This window comes from Dryobates pubescens, chromosome 25 (genome assembly GCF_014839835.1).
Source record: "Dryobates pubescens isolate bDryPub1 chromosome 25, bDryPub1.pri, whole genome shotgun sequence".
NCBI lineage: Eukaryota > Metazoa > Chordata > Aves > Piciformes > Picidae > Dryobates > Dryobates pubescens.
Window position 1 is genome coordinate 10112723 of NC_071636.1, and position 20809 is coordinate 10133531.

Genomic DNA, 20809 nt, shown 5'->3' on the forward strand with positions numbered 1-20809 from the left:
TTACAGCTGGCGTTTGCCTTCCCTGGGGTGATTCGCTGTTGTTTAAGAATCATGTTCTTTTATCTGCTGAAGCTGCTATGAAATGGTTTAATTGCAGACTTACTTTCATTATATAAATAATATATTAACCATGCATCTTCATTTCATTGTGTGAGCTGTGGCACCAGTACAGTTCTGGTGGTAGTTGCAGGAATATTCATTCTTTTTTTTCTCAGCACTCTCATTTTCTGCCTTTATCTCCCACATACCTGTATTTATGGGTCTCTAAAAAAATATGGTACAGAATTTCTTTTAGGTACTATATAGAGAAGCTGACATTTTCTTTAAAGATGATTGGTCAATTTGCTGTTGAAAAATGTCTGTGTTTGAAGTGAAGTACTACCCATAAAAGGGATGCATATAATGTCAGTTCTGCATGTACATAAAATTAGCTTCTCCCCTGGCTTTTATGACTTGTGGCTAACCACTGAAGTTCAACTTTTACCCTGTGTATTTCTGTGATGCAGAATCATAGAATGGTTTGGGTCAGAAGGGACCTCCAGAGGTCACCTGGTCCAACTGCCCTGCAGTGGGCAAGGATATCCTCTGTTAGATCAGGTTGCCCACAGCCCTGTCAAGCCTATCTCCAAGGGTAGGGCCTCAACTGCCTGCCTGTGCAACCTATTCCAGTGTTCCACTACCCTCATGGTAAAGCACATGTTCCTAACATCCAATCTGAATCTACTCTTCTCTAATGTCAAACTGTTGCCCCTCATCCTGGAGTAATTAAACTCATTTCTGTATCTGAACAAAAGGCTCACTAGAAATATGGATGTCCCCCAAGCAGTTAATTAGCATGCATGTCACCTCCTTCATTTTGGCTGCTGAAGTACATACCCTTATGTCTGACAAATGGAAAGTAAGTTGTGAATTTTGCCTCTCTTTTGCCCAAAGTAAAGCTTTCCTCACATCTACAACAAAATGCCAGAGTGCACAAATACTTGTACAAATATCACTGGCAGAAATACTTACAGCATAACAGCTGATACAGAGACATGGTACTAAGGACTTTGTATGCCATAAGAGAAATTAAATCCTTAATTTTCAGAAAGAGCTCTGAGCTTTGAATGTCTGTGTTCTGTGAGTGTAAGCCCATAGTTCAGACTTACCATGGAACTACAACTGAAGTGCAAGTTAACAACAGGGAGACACCTGAAAAATTAAGTTATTGCTATCTAAAGCTGAGTATCCAAAACTGAAAACAAGCTAAGCTTGTTTTTCAATATAGGAAGGACGTGGACCTGATGGAGAGGGTCCAGAAGAGGGCCACAAAAATGATCAGGGGGTTGGAGGCTGAGGGAGCTGGGGGTGTTCAGCCTGGAGAAGAGGTGGCTCTGGGGAGACCTGATAGCAGCCTTTCAGTACCTGGTGGGGGCCTACAGTAAGGATGGAGAGAGACTGTTTACAAAGGCCTGTGGTGACAGGATGAGGGGCAATGTACTTCAAACTAGAGAAGGGCAGACTTAGTTTGGATATCAGGGTGTTCTTCACTATGAGGGTGGTGGAACACTGGAACAGGTTGCCCAGGGAGGTAGTTGAGGCCCCTTCACTGGAGATATTCCAGGTGAGGCTTGACAATGCCCTGGGCAGCCTGAGCTAGTTGGGGATGTTCCTTCTGACTGTGGGGAGGTCAGACTGGATGAGCTTTGGAGGTCTCTTCCAGCCTGGCCCATTCTATGATTCTAGCTGCTCAAAGGGTATGAGGCAGAAGTCATAGTGAATCTTCCCACTGGCTTCCAGTCAGATCACAAGTGACTTGTGGGTGGTCACATTTGATTAGTAGAAGTAGGGGTAAAGCTGAGAAGTCTTTATTCTTTATCTCCTGGTATTTTTCCATTTGCTTTTTCTCTCTCCTGCAGTTTCTCAACTTTTATGCTTTGGAGTCAGTTTGGCATTTTCCTGAAATTATCCCCAGCATTAAGTATTGTAACTGTGAATAAGGATCTCATTTCTTCTATCATTTACATGTTTCCAAGTTTTTGTCCTCTCTAGCCACATTTTAAAAGAATGCTAATAGGACTACCTGTCAAAAATTGTTACATTGCTGCTTCTGTTCTTGGGTAATTTACATAAATTATTTTAAAACATTACTTTAAATAAAATCCTCCACAGGAGCATAAAATTAAAGTTGGAGTGTAGTTCAGTGTGAACAGTATTTATTACTGTGATTATACAGGCAATTGGATGAAGCCAACATAAGTCATGTACGGCTTTGCCACCTTCCCTGTTCTGTATTCTTGGCAGAGATGGAGGAAGGAAAAGGACGTGTCTGTAAAGCTGGACTCTCTGGCTGTGTCTGCAGTGTCTGGGAGATGCAGCCTCAGGATACTCTCTAGACCAGACTCACCTGTCTTCTTTAGGGACAGCCTCAAAGCAGTCAGAAAATGGCCTCTTCAGCCCACATGGGTCCCAAGTAAGGAGCTGAAAACACCAGTGAAATACCCGAATGCAAGGTGGCTGTGGATGGAAAGCAGGCTGGGTATGAAGCACGTGGCCCTCATGGCTATTCCAGAGGCTGCTCTTTCAGCACTGTGTGTACAGAGCACAGATCACAAGCAGTATTGCTTTTATGTAAAATAAGAAGTTATTGTTATTATGCATATATGAAAATCATCTTATTCTATTACCTGGTTGCAAACCTTTCAAAGAGAACTGATGTGCTTCACTGACTATTTGAATTTCATGCCAGTGATGCATATATTGATAGTTTGTCTTGTCAGTGAGAGTCAGAGCAGTGATTATAACATGTTCAATGTGATTTCACATATCAGTGTTTCCCAGGGGTCAGGTTATAGTTATGTATTATGCATAGCTATTGCTTGCTCGCGTTCCAACAGCAACATTGATTCTGTGGGAACCAAAGGTTTTATATCTGTGTATGTCTTTATATGTGCTGTGTACTTAGGTTTTCAAGCATGCCTTGAAAAATACAGCTAGTTAACCTAGTGTGGATAGGAACTCTGGGCCTGTTTGTGCGGTTTCCTTTCTTAGCTGACAGACTGTGTAAGTAATACATCTCCTTCTCCTATCCTTTTTGTCCCCTACATCCCTGTGCACAGATCTTTGCTACCAGTCGTGCACCAATGCATTATCTCAATTTTCCAGTGGCACAGGAGCTGCCTGCTTTTCTCAGCTGAACAGAGACACTGTTTTGCAAAGTTCTGAGCATAGTTGTAATCAAGCTGAAGTATTGGAAGTTGTCTATGAAATTAGACCAGCTGCTCAGGATAGATTAGTTCAGACATCAAATCTCCTTTCCTGTGTTTGAAGTTCTCAGTTTTTCATCTCTAGAACTCTAGTGGCAGAGGAGCAGGCAAAGGGATAGGTGTAGTCTGTGATGTCTATTTTGCCAGGTGAAGTTAATGGGAAGTTCATACATGGCTGTTTTGCAAAGCTTGTTGAGCTAACACTGCTGTATCCATAACTACATGCAACAACTCTGGAAGAGCCTGTTGGGGCATGCCTTGCTCTTATCTTTATATTGTGACTATATTTATGGAGTGAGTTCAGCCTTACCTGAAAATTAATTAAAGTAACAATGAGATATTAATTTAGCTGAGCCAAGACCAAATGATGCCAGTTGTCCTCCATGCAGAAGAATTACTCTCCTCCAGGTGACTGACTTAATTTATAACCACCAGCCTGATTTTCTAACACTTGGGTAGGCAAACAATTTTTTGTCTCATTAAATTTCTTGCTCATATTTGTCTTGACTCCCTTGGGATTGTCTGTGATATTAAATGTTGTAGGTGGTGGGCTGCTTAAAATAATGTATCAAGTGATTATTTATTGACCATTATTTATAAATTAGTAATAGCCTTGAAAATTTATTGCCTCAGAGTTCGAGTGCTTTCCCAAAAGCAAGGCAGAGATGGAAGCTATTTCAGTGCCATTAGCACATCAAGGAACTTTTTATTTTCTTTATCTTTTTTTCAGGAGTTTGTTCTGCTGTCCAAGAGTTTGATGAACGACCCCATTATGGAAAAAGAAATTGTAACAAGGGCCAAAGAATACGTGAAGAAACATCACTCATGGGAAAGTGAAAGAAAAGTCTATCAGAATCTTGTCCTAAGACTGCAGTGAATTGCAGGACCAGAGCTGATACCCAGTAGAACTTTAATGATGGATATGGAATTAGATTTGGGGTTCTCTTGGTTTCTTTCAAGAAGAGATAGTAAGACATACATTATTGTATTCCAACATACCAGCATCACAGGAGTTGCCTGCTACTTCAAACTATCAAGTTTATCTAATTCAGCACACTGTCTCCAGTGTACCAATTCATCACAGACCAGTATCATTGTGTAAGATCACACATGAGAAAAACATTCCATGAACAGACACCAAATTTTGTTGTTCTGAGGCCTCACAGGGAAGATGATTTCTTCTATACAGTGGAGCATTCCACCACATAAAGATTACAGTAAGTCTGCTCATCATGTTGCATCTTAACCAAACTGGAGTAGCAGTTTTCTTTCCAATCACACCAATCTGAATATATGCAGGTACATGTGACATGCACATATATGTTCATAAACTCAAGATTGGTTATGTAAACAGAGCATAATATTATGAAGATGGAAGTTGTCTTAAGACTGAAAGTTCAGTCTATTGACTACACAGTGATCATGAGGCCAGAAAAGTGTTGGTGCTTGGGGAAAGTGAGGAGTATAGGGCACATCTTGTGCTGCTTTCTAAGTACTTGAATTGCTCTCAGATGAGCTGATAAGGCCAAACAGTCCTGTGCCTGCCTTTCCTCTTGGGTCTTGTGACTAGAGCAGGAAGGCTGACACAGCACCCAACAGCCACACACAACTTCAGATTCCAGACCTGCCCAGTGCTGCCTGCAGCAGCAAGATATGCTTGCAGGCAGAGATGCTTTCTTACGTGAACTACCTCTTAGTTAGTCAGTTTTTTTGATACCTCTATGATTTACTTATTTATTAAATTGAGAGCTGTAAAAAGGAATGAAGAGGGGAAAGGTATTTCCAATTTTCTGGCTGTGGCTTTCAGGATATATTGTAATATGCCGCAGCAGACTGTTCTAATGTGAAGCTTATCTGTGCTTGAAAACCATGCTAATCACCCCTGCCAGCCCAGTAATTATGGACAGATCTTTGAATCCATAACTGGCTATCAAAGAACTTAGAAACATAAAGTTGTATTAAATATGGTAGTATTTTTAGCTACTTGTTATTTCAGCACCTCTGTTTCCTTTGTATGGGCTTGATCCTGCCCCAGATGAGACCCAGGGAGATGTTTGCTATTGTTTGCGTGGTTGTAGTGTCAGGCTTTTCTTTGTAATAATGAAATTCACTGTGTATTTTAAGCTTTCCTCCTTATTTTTGATGTTTTGCAACTGTTGAGACAATAAACAAGAAAGCAATTTGAATGTTGTATCTTGGCTTCTCCAAATTTCCCCCTCTTTTATTGTAATGAGCTTCTGCTCAGCATTGCCTTCAATAACACAATCCTCAAGGGCAAAACTGGCCTGATTTGAAATCCAAGAATTGTTACACTCCCTTCTGAGCACATTTTTTCCCTAAACATTTCTGGCATGTTCTTTGATGGGATGTAAGCACACCAGTGCTAGGGCTGACATAAAAAGCCACCAGCCAATATCTACCACTGAACAGCTTCTAAACCTGCAGCTGAATTGGCCTGTTGAGTTTTCCCTGCTGTCTCAGGAGCAGTCATATTTCTTTGGACATCTCTATTACCAGTGAGGAGCGAGGCCTCTCATGGGTGTGCAAAATCTCTTTTAGTCACAGCAAGCTCTATCACAGAATCACGGAATGTTAGAGGTTGGAATGGCCCTTGAAAGATCATCAAGTCCCAACCTCCCTGCCAGAGCAGAATCAATTAAGGGAGGACACACAGGAATGGAGGAATGGATCCAGTCAGGTTTCAAATGTCTCCAGAGAAGGAGACTCGACAACCTCTCTGGGCAGCCTGCTCCAGTGCTCTGTCACCCTCACAGTGAAAAAGTTTTTCCTTATGCTTACACAGAACCTCCTCTGCTCCAGCCTGCACCTGTTGCCCCTTGTCCTATCTTTATATCTACTAAAGGAGGAACTGCTACACCATAGATTTCCATCATAACATGTGGTATGGGACCTTTATAGGCAATAGGGGGGGAAAAAGACCCAAACAAAACATTTCCAGAGAACTGAGCTAGCTGCAGAGTGTCCTGTTCCTCAATACATCTCAAAGCTTTCCTCTGCCAGGATATTTCTGAAAGTCTGCTTGTTTGGCTTTGATTTTAGCCATTTCCATCTCTCTTTCACACACATACACCCACACCCATAGCATTGGTTGCTTCTGTGACACACAGCTTATTAAAAACAAATAAACAAATGCATAGCATGGGATAGAAGCCTAAGCATTGTACTAATGGTAAATGATCAGTAAGAATAGTGATTGAAAAGCTTTTTTCTAAAGCATGATATATTTATTACCAAGCTTCAAAGCAACTAAAGGCATTGAGCTGGAATTTGTGCTATTTCCAGCAAAATATGAGAAATCCTGTGACACCCTCAGAATTTAATTAACATACCATTCTGGTTTTTTCCAGACTGTATTTAATCTATACATGTGAAATCTGCATCTGGGAAATGGCATGTTCATTTGCATGCCATCCCCATAGCAGAAGCTCAACAATCCTTCTGCAACATATGCATTAAGGAAAAAAGGGGGAAATAAATAAATAAAGACATACATACATAAGAAAACAACCAAAAGAGTGGCGCGACCAGCCCTCGGGACTGTTTTACAGTCATCAAATGAGGCAGCATTCATCAATCAAGGGCATTCAGCTTTGCTACCATTTATCACATGGGCTTGCGTTCTGCAACATGAAGCCTGTCTATTAAGGCTTAAAGGTTGGGGCAACAGTTCCTGGAGAATTTCATCTTAATAAAGTTCTATGGAATTTATGTTTCAATTTCATCCAGTCTCATGGTCCAGGACCCTAAATATTCAACAAGTCTGCTAAGTCCTTGTAAAGAAAGTATTAGACCCATGCAAGCAGGTTTAGGTATAATTATCTTTCCAACAACTTCACTCAAATGATTTTTGTATTTAAGAATAATCCTTTTGTTGTCCTGCAGCCCTAATTATAGCATTTATCTTACCCCTTCAAAGCCCCAGTTTTTTTATCCTAGCAGCTTTTTAAGCAAGGCACACCTCAATGAGACACAGATACAGCTCCAAAAATAGCACTTGTGCTGTTTGCAGGAAAAACCTGCATTGTGCATTTACCCCGTGGCTAATTCTGTATTTCAAGACCTTGAAATGTACTCTTAATTAATCCAATTACACGCATTTTATTTTGCAATTAATTCTGCCATTGAATCCACAGGAACTGAATGAAAGCAGTGGACCTGTACAATGGGTACTACTATGCTGTTTCCTTTCTTGGCAGGATCACTTCAGAAGTGGAGACAATTTGGTAGTGTGTGGCAAAACCCAGCCAGAGCCTGTGGTGTGTGAAATGAGAGCTTCCTGAATATTAGGGTTTCATTTTAATTAGCCCCAAAGCATATCTATTCCAATTTATAGAGTTAGGTTAAATCTGTAATGGGAATGGAGACACTAAGAACATTAAGTTCTCCCATTTTTGTCTGCTTCTACACAAAAACTGAACTGTTGGCTTAAACTGGGAAGGATTTACCAGCTCCCATCTCTGCTGTTCAAAGCAAGTAAAGCCAATGCTGCACTCTCTACCTGAACAGCATTAACAGGCAACTGGTCTTACCCCTTCCAAAGGGTCTCAGTAGGAAGCAAAGGGTCTTTGCTTTCTAGAGTGAACACAAAATTTGCCACTCTTGTCCTTTGCCAGCAGCACAATCAACAGCTGGCTCTGAAGGGAGAAAGCAGATTGTACTGATCTGAGATAGCTTATTTTAGCCATAACCAAAGTGCCTCAGAAGTGGACTGCACACTGTGCCTGGAGGGAGGTGATGTAGTCTGCTAGAATTGGGGAAAGGACTTAGATAGATATCTCTAAGGGCTTCAAGAAAACAAAAGTCAAACTTTTCTCTTTGGACTCATTGCTGCTCATTTTGGAGTTTCAGACTTCAGAAGTGACAAATGAAACAAAAGGCAGCAGAGGAAGGAACAGGATGGCTGTAAAAATATTAGCGCATTCTTCCAGTATTTTAGAAAACACTATGTCTGGGGAGACTTGGCTCCACCAGTAATTGCAGTGACATGGCATTTAGAGCATTGACATTTTCAATTTAGCCTCTGCACACAGCAGAACTTGACTGTTAGAAGAGTTAACAGGGATGCTAAGGTTTGCAGGAGTCCTGCAGCCATCATCGCTTCAAGTAGCTTGGCTGAGTCAACAGCGTAATTCAGTGGCCCTTAGGATGTGGTCTGATGCTGACCATTGTAACATCAAGTTCTAACAGAACCTCAGAGCTCCAAAGAAACAAAAAGTAGTTACTTGGTGGAAATGACTTTTGATGTTTTGCCATTAACATACTCAACATACCAGGACTTAAATATAGATGTCCAAAGAAAATGTGAAATGGAAGATTTAAAAGTGTGTTCCTCTTATTATCGACTTAGCCTGAGCACTAAGCAAGCCAAACATCTGCAAAAGCTACCTTTATGTGCATTGATGAATGTACAAGTACTTCAGTCTTCTTTTCCAACATATTTTCTCCTGTCTGTTGGGCTCATAACCCATTCTGTCCCTTTCTCACTGCAGTCTTTTTAATCTTTTGGTCAAGAACTATTCCACATGAAAATAAGAAACAGTTTTGTCAAAGGCTTGTCAGAGGAGATGGGTGCTTCCATGTGGAAATCAATCATTTAATGGCTCAGTGGGATCTCAGCATTTTTTTTCATTAAGTTGTCTAAAGTAATTTCATCATTCCAGAATTTATTTCCTTCTACTCTGTCTGGTTGGTCCAAGCTCAGTTGCTTTCATGTTTGAAACTTAAACCCCATGTAAGAGCACGTCTCTACAGCCTGAGCTACAGTTGCCCGTGTCCAGTTCTGGGCCCCTCAGTTTAGGAAGGACATCGAGACACTTGAACGTGTCCAGAGAAGGGCAACAAGGCTGGGGAGAGGCCTTGAGAACAAGCCCTATGAGGAGAGGCTGAGGGAGCTGGGATTGTTTAGCCTGGAGAAGAGGAGGCTCAGGGGTGACCTCATTGCTCTCTACAACAACCTGAAAGGTGGTTGTAGCCAGGAAGGGGTTGGTCTCTTCCCTCTAGCAACCAGCACCAGAACAAGAAGACACAGTCTCAAGGTGCACCAGGGGAAGTTTAGACTCGAGGTGAGGAGAAAGTTCTTCACTGAGAGAGTCATTCATCATTGGAATGGGCTGCCCAGGGAGGTGGTGGAGTCACCGTCCCTGGAGGTGTTCAAGAGGGGGTTGGACGTGGCACTTGGTGCCATGGTCTAGTCATGAGGTCTGTGGTGACAGGTTGGACTCGATGATCTTTGAGGTCTCATCCAACCTTGGTGATACTGTGATACTGTGCTTGGTATCTCCTTACACATATTCTAGTTTTCCTAGAAGCTATGGGCACCTTTAATTCTGCCTGAAAAAGCCAAAGGAAAGTCTTGATCTTCCAAGTTCTTAATTGCAATAAGGATTTTTAAGGATCCACTATGAAGAAAAGAATATTTATGTTCACCAACGTAACAGCAAACTCTGATATAAAATCAGGGCTTCCATTGTTTTCCAAGCAATCCAAGTTTTCTAAAGGAGTGGATCCTACTAATGGAAAACTTAATTCTCATTAAATGAAGCATATTTTCATCAAGTAACTATTCCATATCGATTCTACGACATCTGATTTTGGGTATTAAGTATTGAGGGCGCTTGAAATCTCTCATCCTTTCCAAAAATGTAGGCCAGCGTTTGTTTCGCCCAGTGCCTTGAAAAAATTACTCTGGAAATTCATTTCCCCTGGAGCATTACCATTAAGCTAATTTAAAACATTTCTTAAAAATGAAACAACACATCTTAATAAGAACAGCAGAGAACATCTGGGTACTGCGAAATCAGAGTTGCGAACACCTGACCTGAAACAGCATTTAAAACACCCCTGCAGCACCCTTTAACCCTTCCTGCTCCAGAAGCAAGCAGTATCACCTCCCAAATGAAATTTTAGTATGCTTCTTACATTGCAATCTCCATTCTTGTGTACTTCAGTACAAATCTTCTTAAGACATAAGTCCAGCTATAACTATAACCTTGCTAGATAGAGGTCACTTATTTCATCTGTCTGATTCAATCAAGTTACATCAGACATTGAAACTAAATGCCCTTGTACTGCTTCAAAAAATTAATCCCCGCTGCTGAAAGGTTGTGCTGTTATTTTAGTGGCTTTAATGAAGTGAAATGAGTAGCAGAATCTTTAATTTAACTTGAGTAATATATCAAAAGCTTCTGTGCTTGGAGCATGGCCTTTGCCATCCCTTGCGGTCTCCAAGCTCTGTTTCCAACCTCTTTTTTTTTTTCCCCCTTAAAAAAAAAATGGTTAAGTAAGCAGTCACCTGAAACCACCATAGAGGTATAGATAAATTCCTGCTAAACTTGTGCAAGGGTCCACACCTTGTATCACAGAATCACAGAATGTTAGGGGTTGGAAGGGACCTCGAGAGATCATCTAGTCCAACCCAGAGCAGGATCACCTATACCAGGTCACACAGGAACTCATCCAGGTGGGTTCTGAATATCTCCAGAGAGGGAGACTCCACAATCCCCCTGAGCAGCCTGTTCCAGTGTTCTGTCACTCTCACAGTGAAATAATTCTTCCTCCTGTTTCCATGGAACTTCCTGTGCCTCAACTTTCACCCATTGCCCTTTGCATCTGCAGTACACTCCTAAGCCACCCAAGTAATTGCTGTGCTCTCCAGAGGCAGGCAGGACTTGTCCATGCTCCTCAGCACCAGGGTGCATGCTGTCAGTGTAACTTTTGGCATGACACTGCTCTGGACAGCAGTAGAAATAGTAAATACTGTTGCAAATTGGCCCTACAACCCTTATTGTCATACCTGGTATAAGCCAGAAGCCACAACAGTGATTTGAAGAGCAAGAGCATTGTGTCCAGTTCTGGGCTGCCCAGTTCACAAGGAACTACTGGAGGCAGTCCAATGGAGGGCCATGAGGATGCTGAGGTGAGAGGAGCATCTTCCTTATGAGGAGATACCAAGAAACCTGGTGCTGTTTAGCCTAGAAAAGAATAAAGGGTGTGTGTGTGTGTGTGTGTGTGTGTGTGTGTGGTGTCATAAGGAGGGGGCTGGGCTCTTTTCTGTGGTGCACAGTAATAGGACAAGGGGCAAGAGGTATGAACTAGAACACAGCAAGTATTTCACTTGACCTTAAGGAAAAACTGAGGGTGAAGAAGCACTGGAACAGGCTGCCCATAAATGTTGTAGAGTCTCCCTCTCTGGAGAGATTTCAAAACTAACTGGACATATTTTTATGCAACCTGTTCTAGGTAACCCTGGTTTAGCAGAGGGATTGGACTTGATGAACTCCAGTGGTCCCCTCCAACCTTCACCATTCTGTGACTCTGTAAGGCTGTCAAGGCAGCAACACTCTCTAATGAAGCAGCCATGCTCACCAGTATTGTATCACATATTTGCACTTCAGTCCCTATTTAGAAGCCGACTGTTGAATCCAGAGAGTCAGATTGTGACACCATTGTGGCATTAACGCTGGGGCCTCAAAGAGAGCCAGCAGCTGCTGGATTACAAGGTGCTATCTGACGTGAATAAAGGCATTAAAGGTTGGCACTCGCTTCCCAATGGGGTTTAAAATAAGTTTGTCTTGGCCAAGCGTTAGTAACACTGCAGCTACTTACAGACTGCACTGGAAGTCAGGCAAAAAAGTTGCATCTTTTCCTGTGTGAAAGTGCAGCAAAGTAAGAGGCAGTGGAGAAATGTAATAACTGTTTTCTGGAATAGGAGGACCTTAACATTACATGTTCTGAATATTCATCATCTTTTAATACCATTGCACTCTCAGTATGACCCTAGTAATGATTCTGTTCTGAACAGGTTTAAAGGCTTCCACAAAGGCCTGTGGCTCGTCTTCACTTTTGTATTTACTGCTTCTTACTGATTACATCTGTTATTTTTGTAGCCTTGGGAAATGCTCCAAGCTGTCCCTGGAGCATTATGCATCTAGTTACCTAGTGCATCTTCCATCCTTTTTAGTTACCTTTCTGCAGCTTAAGGAGATCATTTTTCTATCTCCTCCACTTATAAAACACTTGTCCCTGCATGTCATTTGTCTGAATAAAACATTAGGATGTGTTTAAGCTTGCAGGGGGGAGTCTCTGAGCCATCATTGCTAAAGTAACATTGTTCCACACTGAAGTTAATTCTGTCCTATTCTGTCCTACTGCTTGCCAAGCTCAGATTTTGCCAAGAGGCAGCTCTACAGCAGGATCAAGTCAGCTAACCCAGCCCAGACATGGGATGCCCTTTGCAGCAGTAGCCCAGAGCACAGGGCACTTTGTACTGCTGACAAATGGGAGCTGCAGACATGCCCACGGACTTACAGGGAAAGCTATAAATGAAATGGGCGTCAGCCAAAGCAGAAATGAAAGCAGCAGCCTCAGCCCTTCTCTCTGCTAAGCAGGGAAAGCTCTGAAGGATTATTACTGATGTCTTTCAAGAAGTCTGCATATGTTTTGAAGACAAGGAGAAGATCAATTCATAGAACTGCAGTTCCCTTCAGCAATAGGTTAGGCTGCAAACCAAGGACTTTGTTTTTTTCCCTTCGAAGAGAAATGCTGTTTAGGCTCTCTGATGACTGAGGGTTGCATATGCCTCTGTAGGTCACTGCAGGAGCTCCAGCCTGCTAATATTGTTGTAGCACTTCTTTGAGTTTTGCCATTGCAATGCAGCATCATTCCATTGTCTTCTGATGTGACATTTGGAGCAGACTGGGGAACATATCACAGAGCTCAGAATAGGACTTGGTGGGGGGGTGGGAAATCATAGAATTTTTAGGGTTGGAAGTGACCTCAAGGATTATCTAGTTCCAACCCTCCTGCCATGGGCAGGGACCCCTCACACTAGATCAGGTTGCCCAGAGCCACATCCAGCCTGGCTCTGGTCCTGAGCTGTGATCTCTCTGCAGCCTGCTGATCTGCAGTGGTGCGATTTTTGTTTGGGCTGAATGCAAATGCTTGTTCATAAGGACCAGGCTGTGACCTGCTGCTTTCATCCCACTGAAACAAAGCCCAGCTGCTTTCATCCCACTGAAACAAAGCTTCATCACACAGCTGATGTCACTGTAAGATCCCAGATTCATCAAACTTTAAATGAAGGAGTCTAAGAAGCTCAGTTTCTCTTGTCACTGCACTCCTACCTCATGCTGCTAACACCTGTAAAGCTAAAGGTAAAAAAAGATCTTTAGGTCTGTAGTTCTGAGCAGGAGTCATTAATTTTTGTGGATGTCTCCTATTTATGTGTCTTGTTTAACATCTCCAGTCCCAGCCCCAGGCAGTTAATTGAACCAGTACACGAAAAGCTGTGCAACAGAGATGTGCTGGGGTTCAGCTGGCTCCTGCAGAGTCGATGGGCAGCTCAGGGGAAAAGGGCAGGTTTCATGCAACACTGACCTATCTCAGGAGAAGCCAAATTCCTGAATGGGAACTTTAAAGCAATGAAGAGACAAGGGTGATGTGCCTGAGCCAGTCTGGCAAGAAGGGGCAGCAAAAGATTACAATTGGTGTCAGTGATGGACACTCACAGCAGCTCAGGAACGAGAGAAAGAAAGAGAGGGAAAATGTTTATCCTGCCTGCAAAGAAGCAGAGAGAATCTTGGATGCATGGAAAAGAAATGAATCCTCAGCAGGGAAGCTTCTGCATGAAGACAAATAATCAGAAACTGATTTAGTCTAAACTACTTTATGGTTAGCAAGATTAATCTCACCTTCCTGTGGCAACCTCATCAATAATGAAAAATATATTTGTCCAGAATTCCTTTATGGTCAAAGGAGAGTCCAGGTCTCATCAAGCTGATGTTCATTAACACAGCCTTAGGTGAGGCTGATTCACCCAATGAAAGCATTTGTCTCCATTACAAGCAGGACAAGACCTTTCTGATACCCACATCTCAGTAAGATAAATTCTACTCCAAATTCAGGTACCAACTTTCTGGCAAGGGATTGGGAACTTTTTATAGGCAAAACACCTGAAGGAGGAGGCACAGGAGACAGCCTGGAAAGTGAGAAAGCCCTTGCAATCCTTGTGAGCTCTGTGGGTGAAAGTAGTATCCTACACACATGTTGTGGACAGGGTTACTGACATGAAGGCATCATTAGGACAGCATGAAACCAGCTACAAATATCTCTGAGCTTCTCTTAACCTAGCCTGGGCAACTCTGGGATACAGCGGTACAGCCATCCTGATGGCAAATCTAGCAGGAACAGACTGAAGGAGTTGGGGCTGTTCAGTCTGGAGAAGAGAAGGCTCCGGGGTGACCTAATTGTGGCCTTCCAGTATCTGAAGGGGGCCTACAAGAAGGCTGGGGAGGGACTGCTCACGATATCAGGTAGTGATAGGACTACGGGGAATGGAATGAAGTTGGAGGTGGGGAGATTCAGGCTGGATGTTAGGAGGAAGTTCTTCCCCATGAGACTGGTGTAGCCCTAGAATGGGTTGTCCAGGGAGGTGGTTGGGGCACCATCCCTGGAGGTGTTTAAGGCCAGGCTGGACGAGGCTCTGGCCAGCCTGATCTAGTGTGGGGTGTCCCTGCCCATGGCAGGGGGGTTGGAACTAGATGATCCTTGTGGTCCCTTCCAACCCTGACTGATACTATGATTCTATGATGCTTAGACCTCCATCAAGGGAACACAACTATAGAATCCTAGAAGTGTTGAGTTTGGAAGAGACCTTTGAGATCACTACACCCAACTGCTCACCTAGGGCTCACAGTCCCAGCTAAAACTGCTAAACCAGTACCACTAAACCATGTTGAGCCACAGCCCAGCTTGCATTTTCCCCCCAACAGTAACTTGTTTCCCTGTTCCTTTTTTTGTTTTTCTTTCTGTATTTAAATACATTTTGAGCACCAAGTTTCTATAACATTTGGGGAAGGAAAGGCAATCAGATTGTTTTATAAAAATCAATCATGGGCAACTTTAACTGGAGAAAAAAAAAATAGTTTTCTGAATGAGAGCTTTCTACTTTTAGCAAAGATAACACAGTGGCTCAACCTCAAATCCCACAGAAACCTGTACCCACCCTTAGCTGTGCACAATACAGGTGTGTAAGAGTCAGAATTTATTTACTAGGACCACCCTGGGGTGTCACACTGGATGGCCTGATGTCAAACATGCTCCTGCTCCACTGCAATTTGTCACACAAACAAGTAACACGCACGTGTGAGGACATCCAGGATGTGTCCTGGTATTGGAAAGTTTCTGGGAAAACAGACATTTAATCATGGGAAGTAAATGAAAATGAGAGCCTGAAGATGAAGCAGGCATTTTTGCGATGCTCTTTCAGAAGCTGTCACATAATATAGATGCTGCTATTCTTCCCAGCATATTCCCAGTTTGGCCTGTAAATGCATGCCTCGGTTCCCATCTATTTTCAGTAAGGCCAAAAGTCCCCCAGAGCACTATAATTATCTCTGTCAGAAATGTCAGAAGAGTTTACAGCTGAAAGAGGTGTCTGCCCGGCACAGGAAAACCAGGTACACCCTCATGGGTGTTGGGGAGGTACCAAATCAAGCTGCTGCACACAGCATTCAGAGGATGATTTGGGAATCTGGCTGTAATAGTGATTTGTGTAGCCTCTCTGCTTTAGAAAGAAGAGAAAATGTCGTATTATCCCTGTGGGATGTAGCTTTCAGCTGCTAAAGACTGAGCAAGATCAACTTATTTTGAATAAAACCTTGTTTCCTCATCTGTGGGAAGGGAGAAATGCAAAGGAGCCTTTTAATACAAATGCAAGACTGAGGATATGCTGGCGATGTTCTCTCTGCTTTGCCCTTTGTTTATTGCCAGTTTTCCCTGCAACACATTCCAGCCCTAGAATCTCACTGCCTAGTGGTCTGAAATAAGTGAGGCTTCACTTCTAATAAGTCAGCTTTTGTCACGGCAGTGTTAGAAATCAATTGCTCTAAGTTTTATGTGTCACTGAGTATCCACACCCACAAGAAGTGAAAACTACCTTTTCAATGACACATGCCAACTGGCAGTACCTTGTAAGAAATGTAGCACACACAGGCGCACACCCTCCCCCCTCTCCCCCCCCGTCATTATTGAAGAGGATAAGTCTTGCAAAGACATTTGTGAAGGACATTAGTGGCTTAGGCTTTGAGTTTAGATTTGGGGAATGCAGAACACCAAATAGATGCCAGGCTAGAAGCAGCGAGGCACAGAATCACCATGGTTGGAGAACACTGCTAAGGTCAAGTCTAACCATTATCTGACTCTACCAGGACCATTACTACATCATATCTTTGAGCATCATATCTAGACAGCTTTTAAATACATCCAGGGATGTTTGCTTGAACACCTCCCTGGGCAGCCTGTTCCAGTCTTCGAGAACCCTTTCAGCACAGGAGTTTTTCCTAATGTCTAATCTCAAGCTCCCCGGTGTAACTTGATGCCATTTCCTCTTGTTCTATCAGTTAGGACTTGTGAGAAGAGACCAACATCCATCTCTCTACACCAGGGCCTGATCTGCAGTGGAAGTCCCATTTCCAGTTGATTTTATTAAGCCTATTGGATTTCATTAAGACTATTGACTGGGCAACAGGCCCCTGAAATCAGAACTGTGTGTCATAGAATGGGCACTCCCTGCTAACCAGTGTTTTAAAACTGAGTATTTTAAATGTCCCTTCTCTTCAGCTCCCCTGCATTTTTCAGGCCAAAGGAAAATTCAGGGAAATTCAGATTTCTCATAAAAGAGCCTTTGTGGCGAGCTCATTGTCATCTCTTTGTGACTACACTTGGCACCTAACCTCAGAGCAAAGGGCTTTGCCTGGCTTTGGGTGCACCAATCTCCTACCTGGAATGGGTGGGTGGGGACACTGCTGTGGGCTGACTCAAAAGCTGCAATTACTCATTCACAGAGGAAGCAGATTAACACCCTAAGCCACCAAATAATTTCCATTGTGTTCATATGCAACTGCATGAGCAAAACACCACCTTCTGCTGGGTATTATGCTCCATTATTTTTGAATACAATAGTTCCCTTGGCATTAGCACTACATGAATGGTAAGTTCATTTCATCTGAAAGACTAAACAAACAAGCACTGACAATGAGAATAAATCAGATTGCTGCAGTACTTTCAAACAGCTGGTAAAAATAATATTTTAATCAAATAACTCAGCTGTAAATGCTGCAAACTACTGGGAAGGTTAAGGCTGGGGCTCAGTGTTCTAGTGAGAAAACACACAGAATTATTCAAACCATGCAATTTCATCCCTACAGCTTGACTCAGATTAAAAGCAGAAGATAGCAGTCTGTGTTTCTAGCTCTACTGCCAAGCTGAAGCCACCAAAACCCCAAAGGTTAACAGAATATTCTAAAAGGTAAGACATTTAGCAGGAAAAAAAAATGCTGTATAAAACTCACTACGGCCAGACTGGAGTGGTCTGCTCCAAAATAAAGAGGGGGGGTGGGGGGTGGGTTTTTTGGTTTGTTTTACTTTTTTTTACTACTTTTTTTTTACTACTTTTACAAATGAGGAGTAAGTCCACATTTAAGACTCTAGACTAGTGTTTGTGAGATGTGAGCTCAGTTCTCAGCTGCAGCACAGACTGCCTGGGGTGGCCAGGCTCCCACAGGAGATCCTGTGGGACAGACAGCCCCATCTCATGGGAGCACTGCAAGACGACTGAAACTGTGAAGCCTGAGCTGCTCGCATAGGGTGATTCTGAAAACCAAAGTGGGCGCTGCAGGTAGCACCATTTGGATGTGCTCTGGTGCAGCTAAAATTAAGAGTTTAGCACTGCAGGACTCAGCACTCACTGAAGTATGTGGGAGAGTGTCTTCCCCAGACACTGCAAGATTATTCTTTTGAGACCAAAAGAATGCAACACAGTCATCAGCAGGCACCTTCTGCCCTTCCACATCCAGCCAGAACTAGAACTTTGCTTCCAGAAAAACCACCTGAAACCACGAGCACTAGCTTGCTGCAACTCTTGGTGACTTGTTCCTTTATGATAAGAAAGTTGTTTCTGGTTCTGCAGCTTCACACCCTGATGGTCATGTCTTTGCCTGTGGATTAAAGACTCTGTTCAAATTTATGTTCAACACGTAAGTACTTATGGGTTGTGATCAAAGCATCACATAAGCTCCCTTTGATACACGGCATGGATTGTGCTCTTTGACTTTCTCCCTCTCTGAGATATTTTCCAATCTTTTAATCATTCCCCTGTCTGAATCCTCTACAGTTCCTACAGTGTGATTTGGAGGCAATGGCTGAAGTGAAGAGGAAGATAAAGTCCTACACTTCTGAAAATATTTCACTTCTAACTCTTGGGTTTTTTAAATGCCAAATACCTGCTAGAGGCTGAAAATCCAGCACAGCCATGGAGAGTAGACTGGTCTGTCGAGGACATTGGCTTTAGCAGCTATCCAAAGCCAAGGACTGCACACCCACTCTGCTTCCTTAGCTCCAGCGCTAGCAGATTTGGTTGTTTTGCTTGCTCTAACTCCATGCATGGTCATGAGCTCCACTTTCCTGGCAGCTGCATGGGACCAAGTTCTCTCTCCAGTTCATTGGTGTATGGCTGCTACCCTGAACACTGCAGCTCCAAAGCCAAGAGGGAAATTAAGTCTCCAACAGGTTTTAACAATACAAAACCTGTCTGTGACAGAGACTATGTCCCTTCCCTGTGCCTTTGGAAAATGGATCTGCAGCAGAGGTAGCACACAGAATGGTGTCAGAGGCCTCTCAAGTCTTTTTAACAACCTCAACTCTCACTAGAAAACATCTGACACCAATACAGTAAACTCAAACTTATCAAAAGGACACAGCAATAAAAGCTTATTTTGATGGTGGATGTCAGCACAGTTGAGGGTACCTCCAGCAGAGGTGATAGCTATGGCTTCAGAGGGAGCAAAGGATTAAATCAGCAACTTCCTTGGGACTCATTAACAGCAGCAACAAACCACCAAAAAAACAACCCCACCACCAAACCCCCAGAGAAACAAAACAAGAACAAAACCAATGAAACAAAAGAAGACAAGACAGCCTTAATGAAATGGAATTTACAGGGCAGGAGACCAGTTGAAAGCACTTCACTATAATGATGGAAAGAGACTATTGCCCAAATCAAACTGCCTTGCAACTGAAACAGGCCTTTGCACTTGAGAGAATAATTAGCAAGAAAAGCTACTGCCAGCCCCCCACTACCAAGCTGCCAGCCCATATTGGAGAGCCCTGCCCTAGGATGATTTCTGGCTGTGCCCCCCACACCCTCCAGGCTGGCCCAACCCGAGGGCTCCTGTCGGTGGCCACCACCCAACCCAGAGAAGAATCAATCCCATTTTGCTCTCCCTGCCTCAAATCTGTCAGCAGGATGAGTGCATCGCAGGCTGGGGGCTGCAGGAACAGCTGATTACTGTGGTGGGGGCTCGGAGCATAGGGATGAAAGATGCTCCAGGCACAAAACAGCACAGTCACAGCTTGGTGAGGATGACAACAGCATCTGCAGCTGCACCAGGCAAGGGGGAACAAGTGAAACGTGTAAGAAAACCAGTTCATCACTGGGGAACTCCTCACTGTACTTGCACTCAGCCCACGCCCTGCTTTGGTGGGCTCAGGTAGGGTTTAGCAGGGGGGGTTGGTTTGCTTATTTCCTACAGTAATATGTCTGGTTGGGGAGAAAGCTTATATGCCCAGGATATTGTTGTTGCCCCTGCTTCTGTCACATTAGACACCACCTGTGGGTCTTGCTTAGAAACAGATCTGCAGGCACATATGGCAGAGTGCATGTGTGCAGAGTGATGGCAGCTGGGATACAGCTCACGAGGCTTTAAAAACCTCATGTAGTTACTACATAGTAATATTGTGTGTACTAAAATTTAGACAAGAATCCATCTGAGTAATTACTAGAGTAATTAAAATAGTTGTCACCACAGGAAGGAGCTGTGTGGAGCATTACTCTGGACTGACTTTGATGGGATGCAATGTTTCTCCAACTGATAAATCAGGAGAGGACTTTTGTCCCATGAACCTCTGCTTTCCAGGAAGATCTTTAATTGACTTCTCCATTAAGATTAGGGATGACTCAAAACCTGATTTATGCTGCAAGCAGTGAAGTGTTCTTTCTAATCTTCCACACCAAATATTTAAATACCAATCTATTAACATAACAAATTGCCCACTGAAACCAGAACTGGCTTTGGAGGCTGAGGGCACAGGCTGTGCTCTTTATTAGCCCTTTCCTAGCCTCTATGGTAATTTAAACTAACATAAGTAACTAAACCAGCAAAAAACCCCCACAAATAGTAGATTTAACCACCCACCTCTATTATTTTCATCAGGAATAAATTAGTTTGAAGAGTTGCAAATGAAGCATTTTGAGTTCAGCTTTACCTAATTAAGGTTATTCAAAAGGCAAAATAATCATAGAATCATAGAGTCAATAAGGTTGGAAAAGACCTCAAAGATCATCACGTCCAACCTGTCACCCAACACCTCATGACCACTAAACCATGGTTTCAAGGGCCACACAACCCTTCAAAATGTTACAGAAAAAATTCTCATTAGATATTCCTAAAAAGAATTTAAAGAAAAAAAAATTGAATATTCATTTCCAT

At 42.9% G+C, this 20809-nt stretch overlaps 1 protein-coding gene across 1 annotated transcript in view; it reads left to right on the forward strand.

The window, feature by feature from the left end:
• Window positions 1–4677, forward strand: part of GLT1D1 (glycosyltransferase 1 domain containing 1) — a 63678-nt gene extending 59001 nt beyond the window's left edge. Inside the window, exon 14 of the mRNA XM_054173208.1 lies at window positions 3976–4677. Within this exon, the coding sequence (XP_054029183.1) occupies window positions 3976–4122 (147 nt within the window). The 3' untranslated portion in view covers window positions 4123–4677. The remainder of the gene's footprint in view (window positions 1–3975) is intronic.
• Window positions 4678–20809: the final 16132 nt, after the last annotated feature.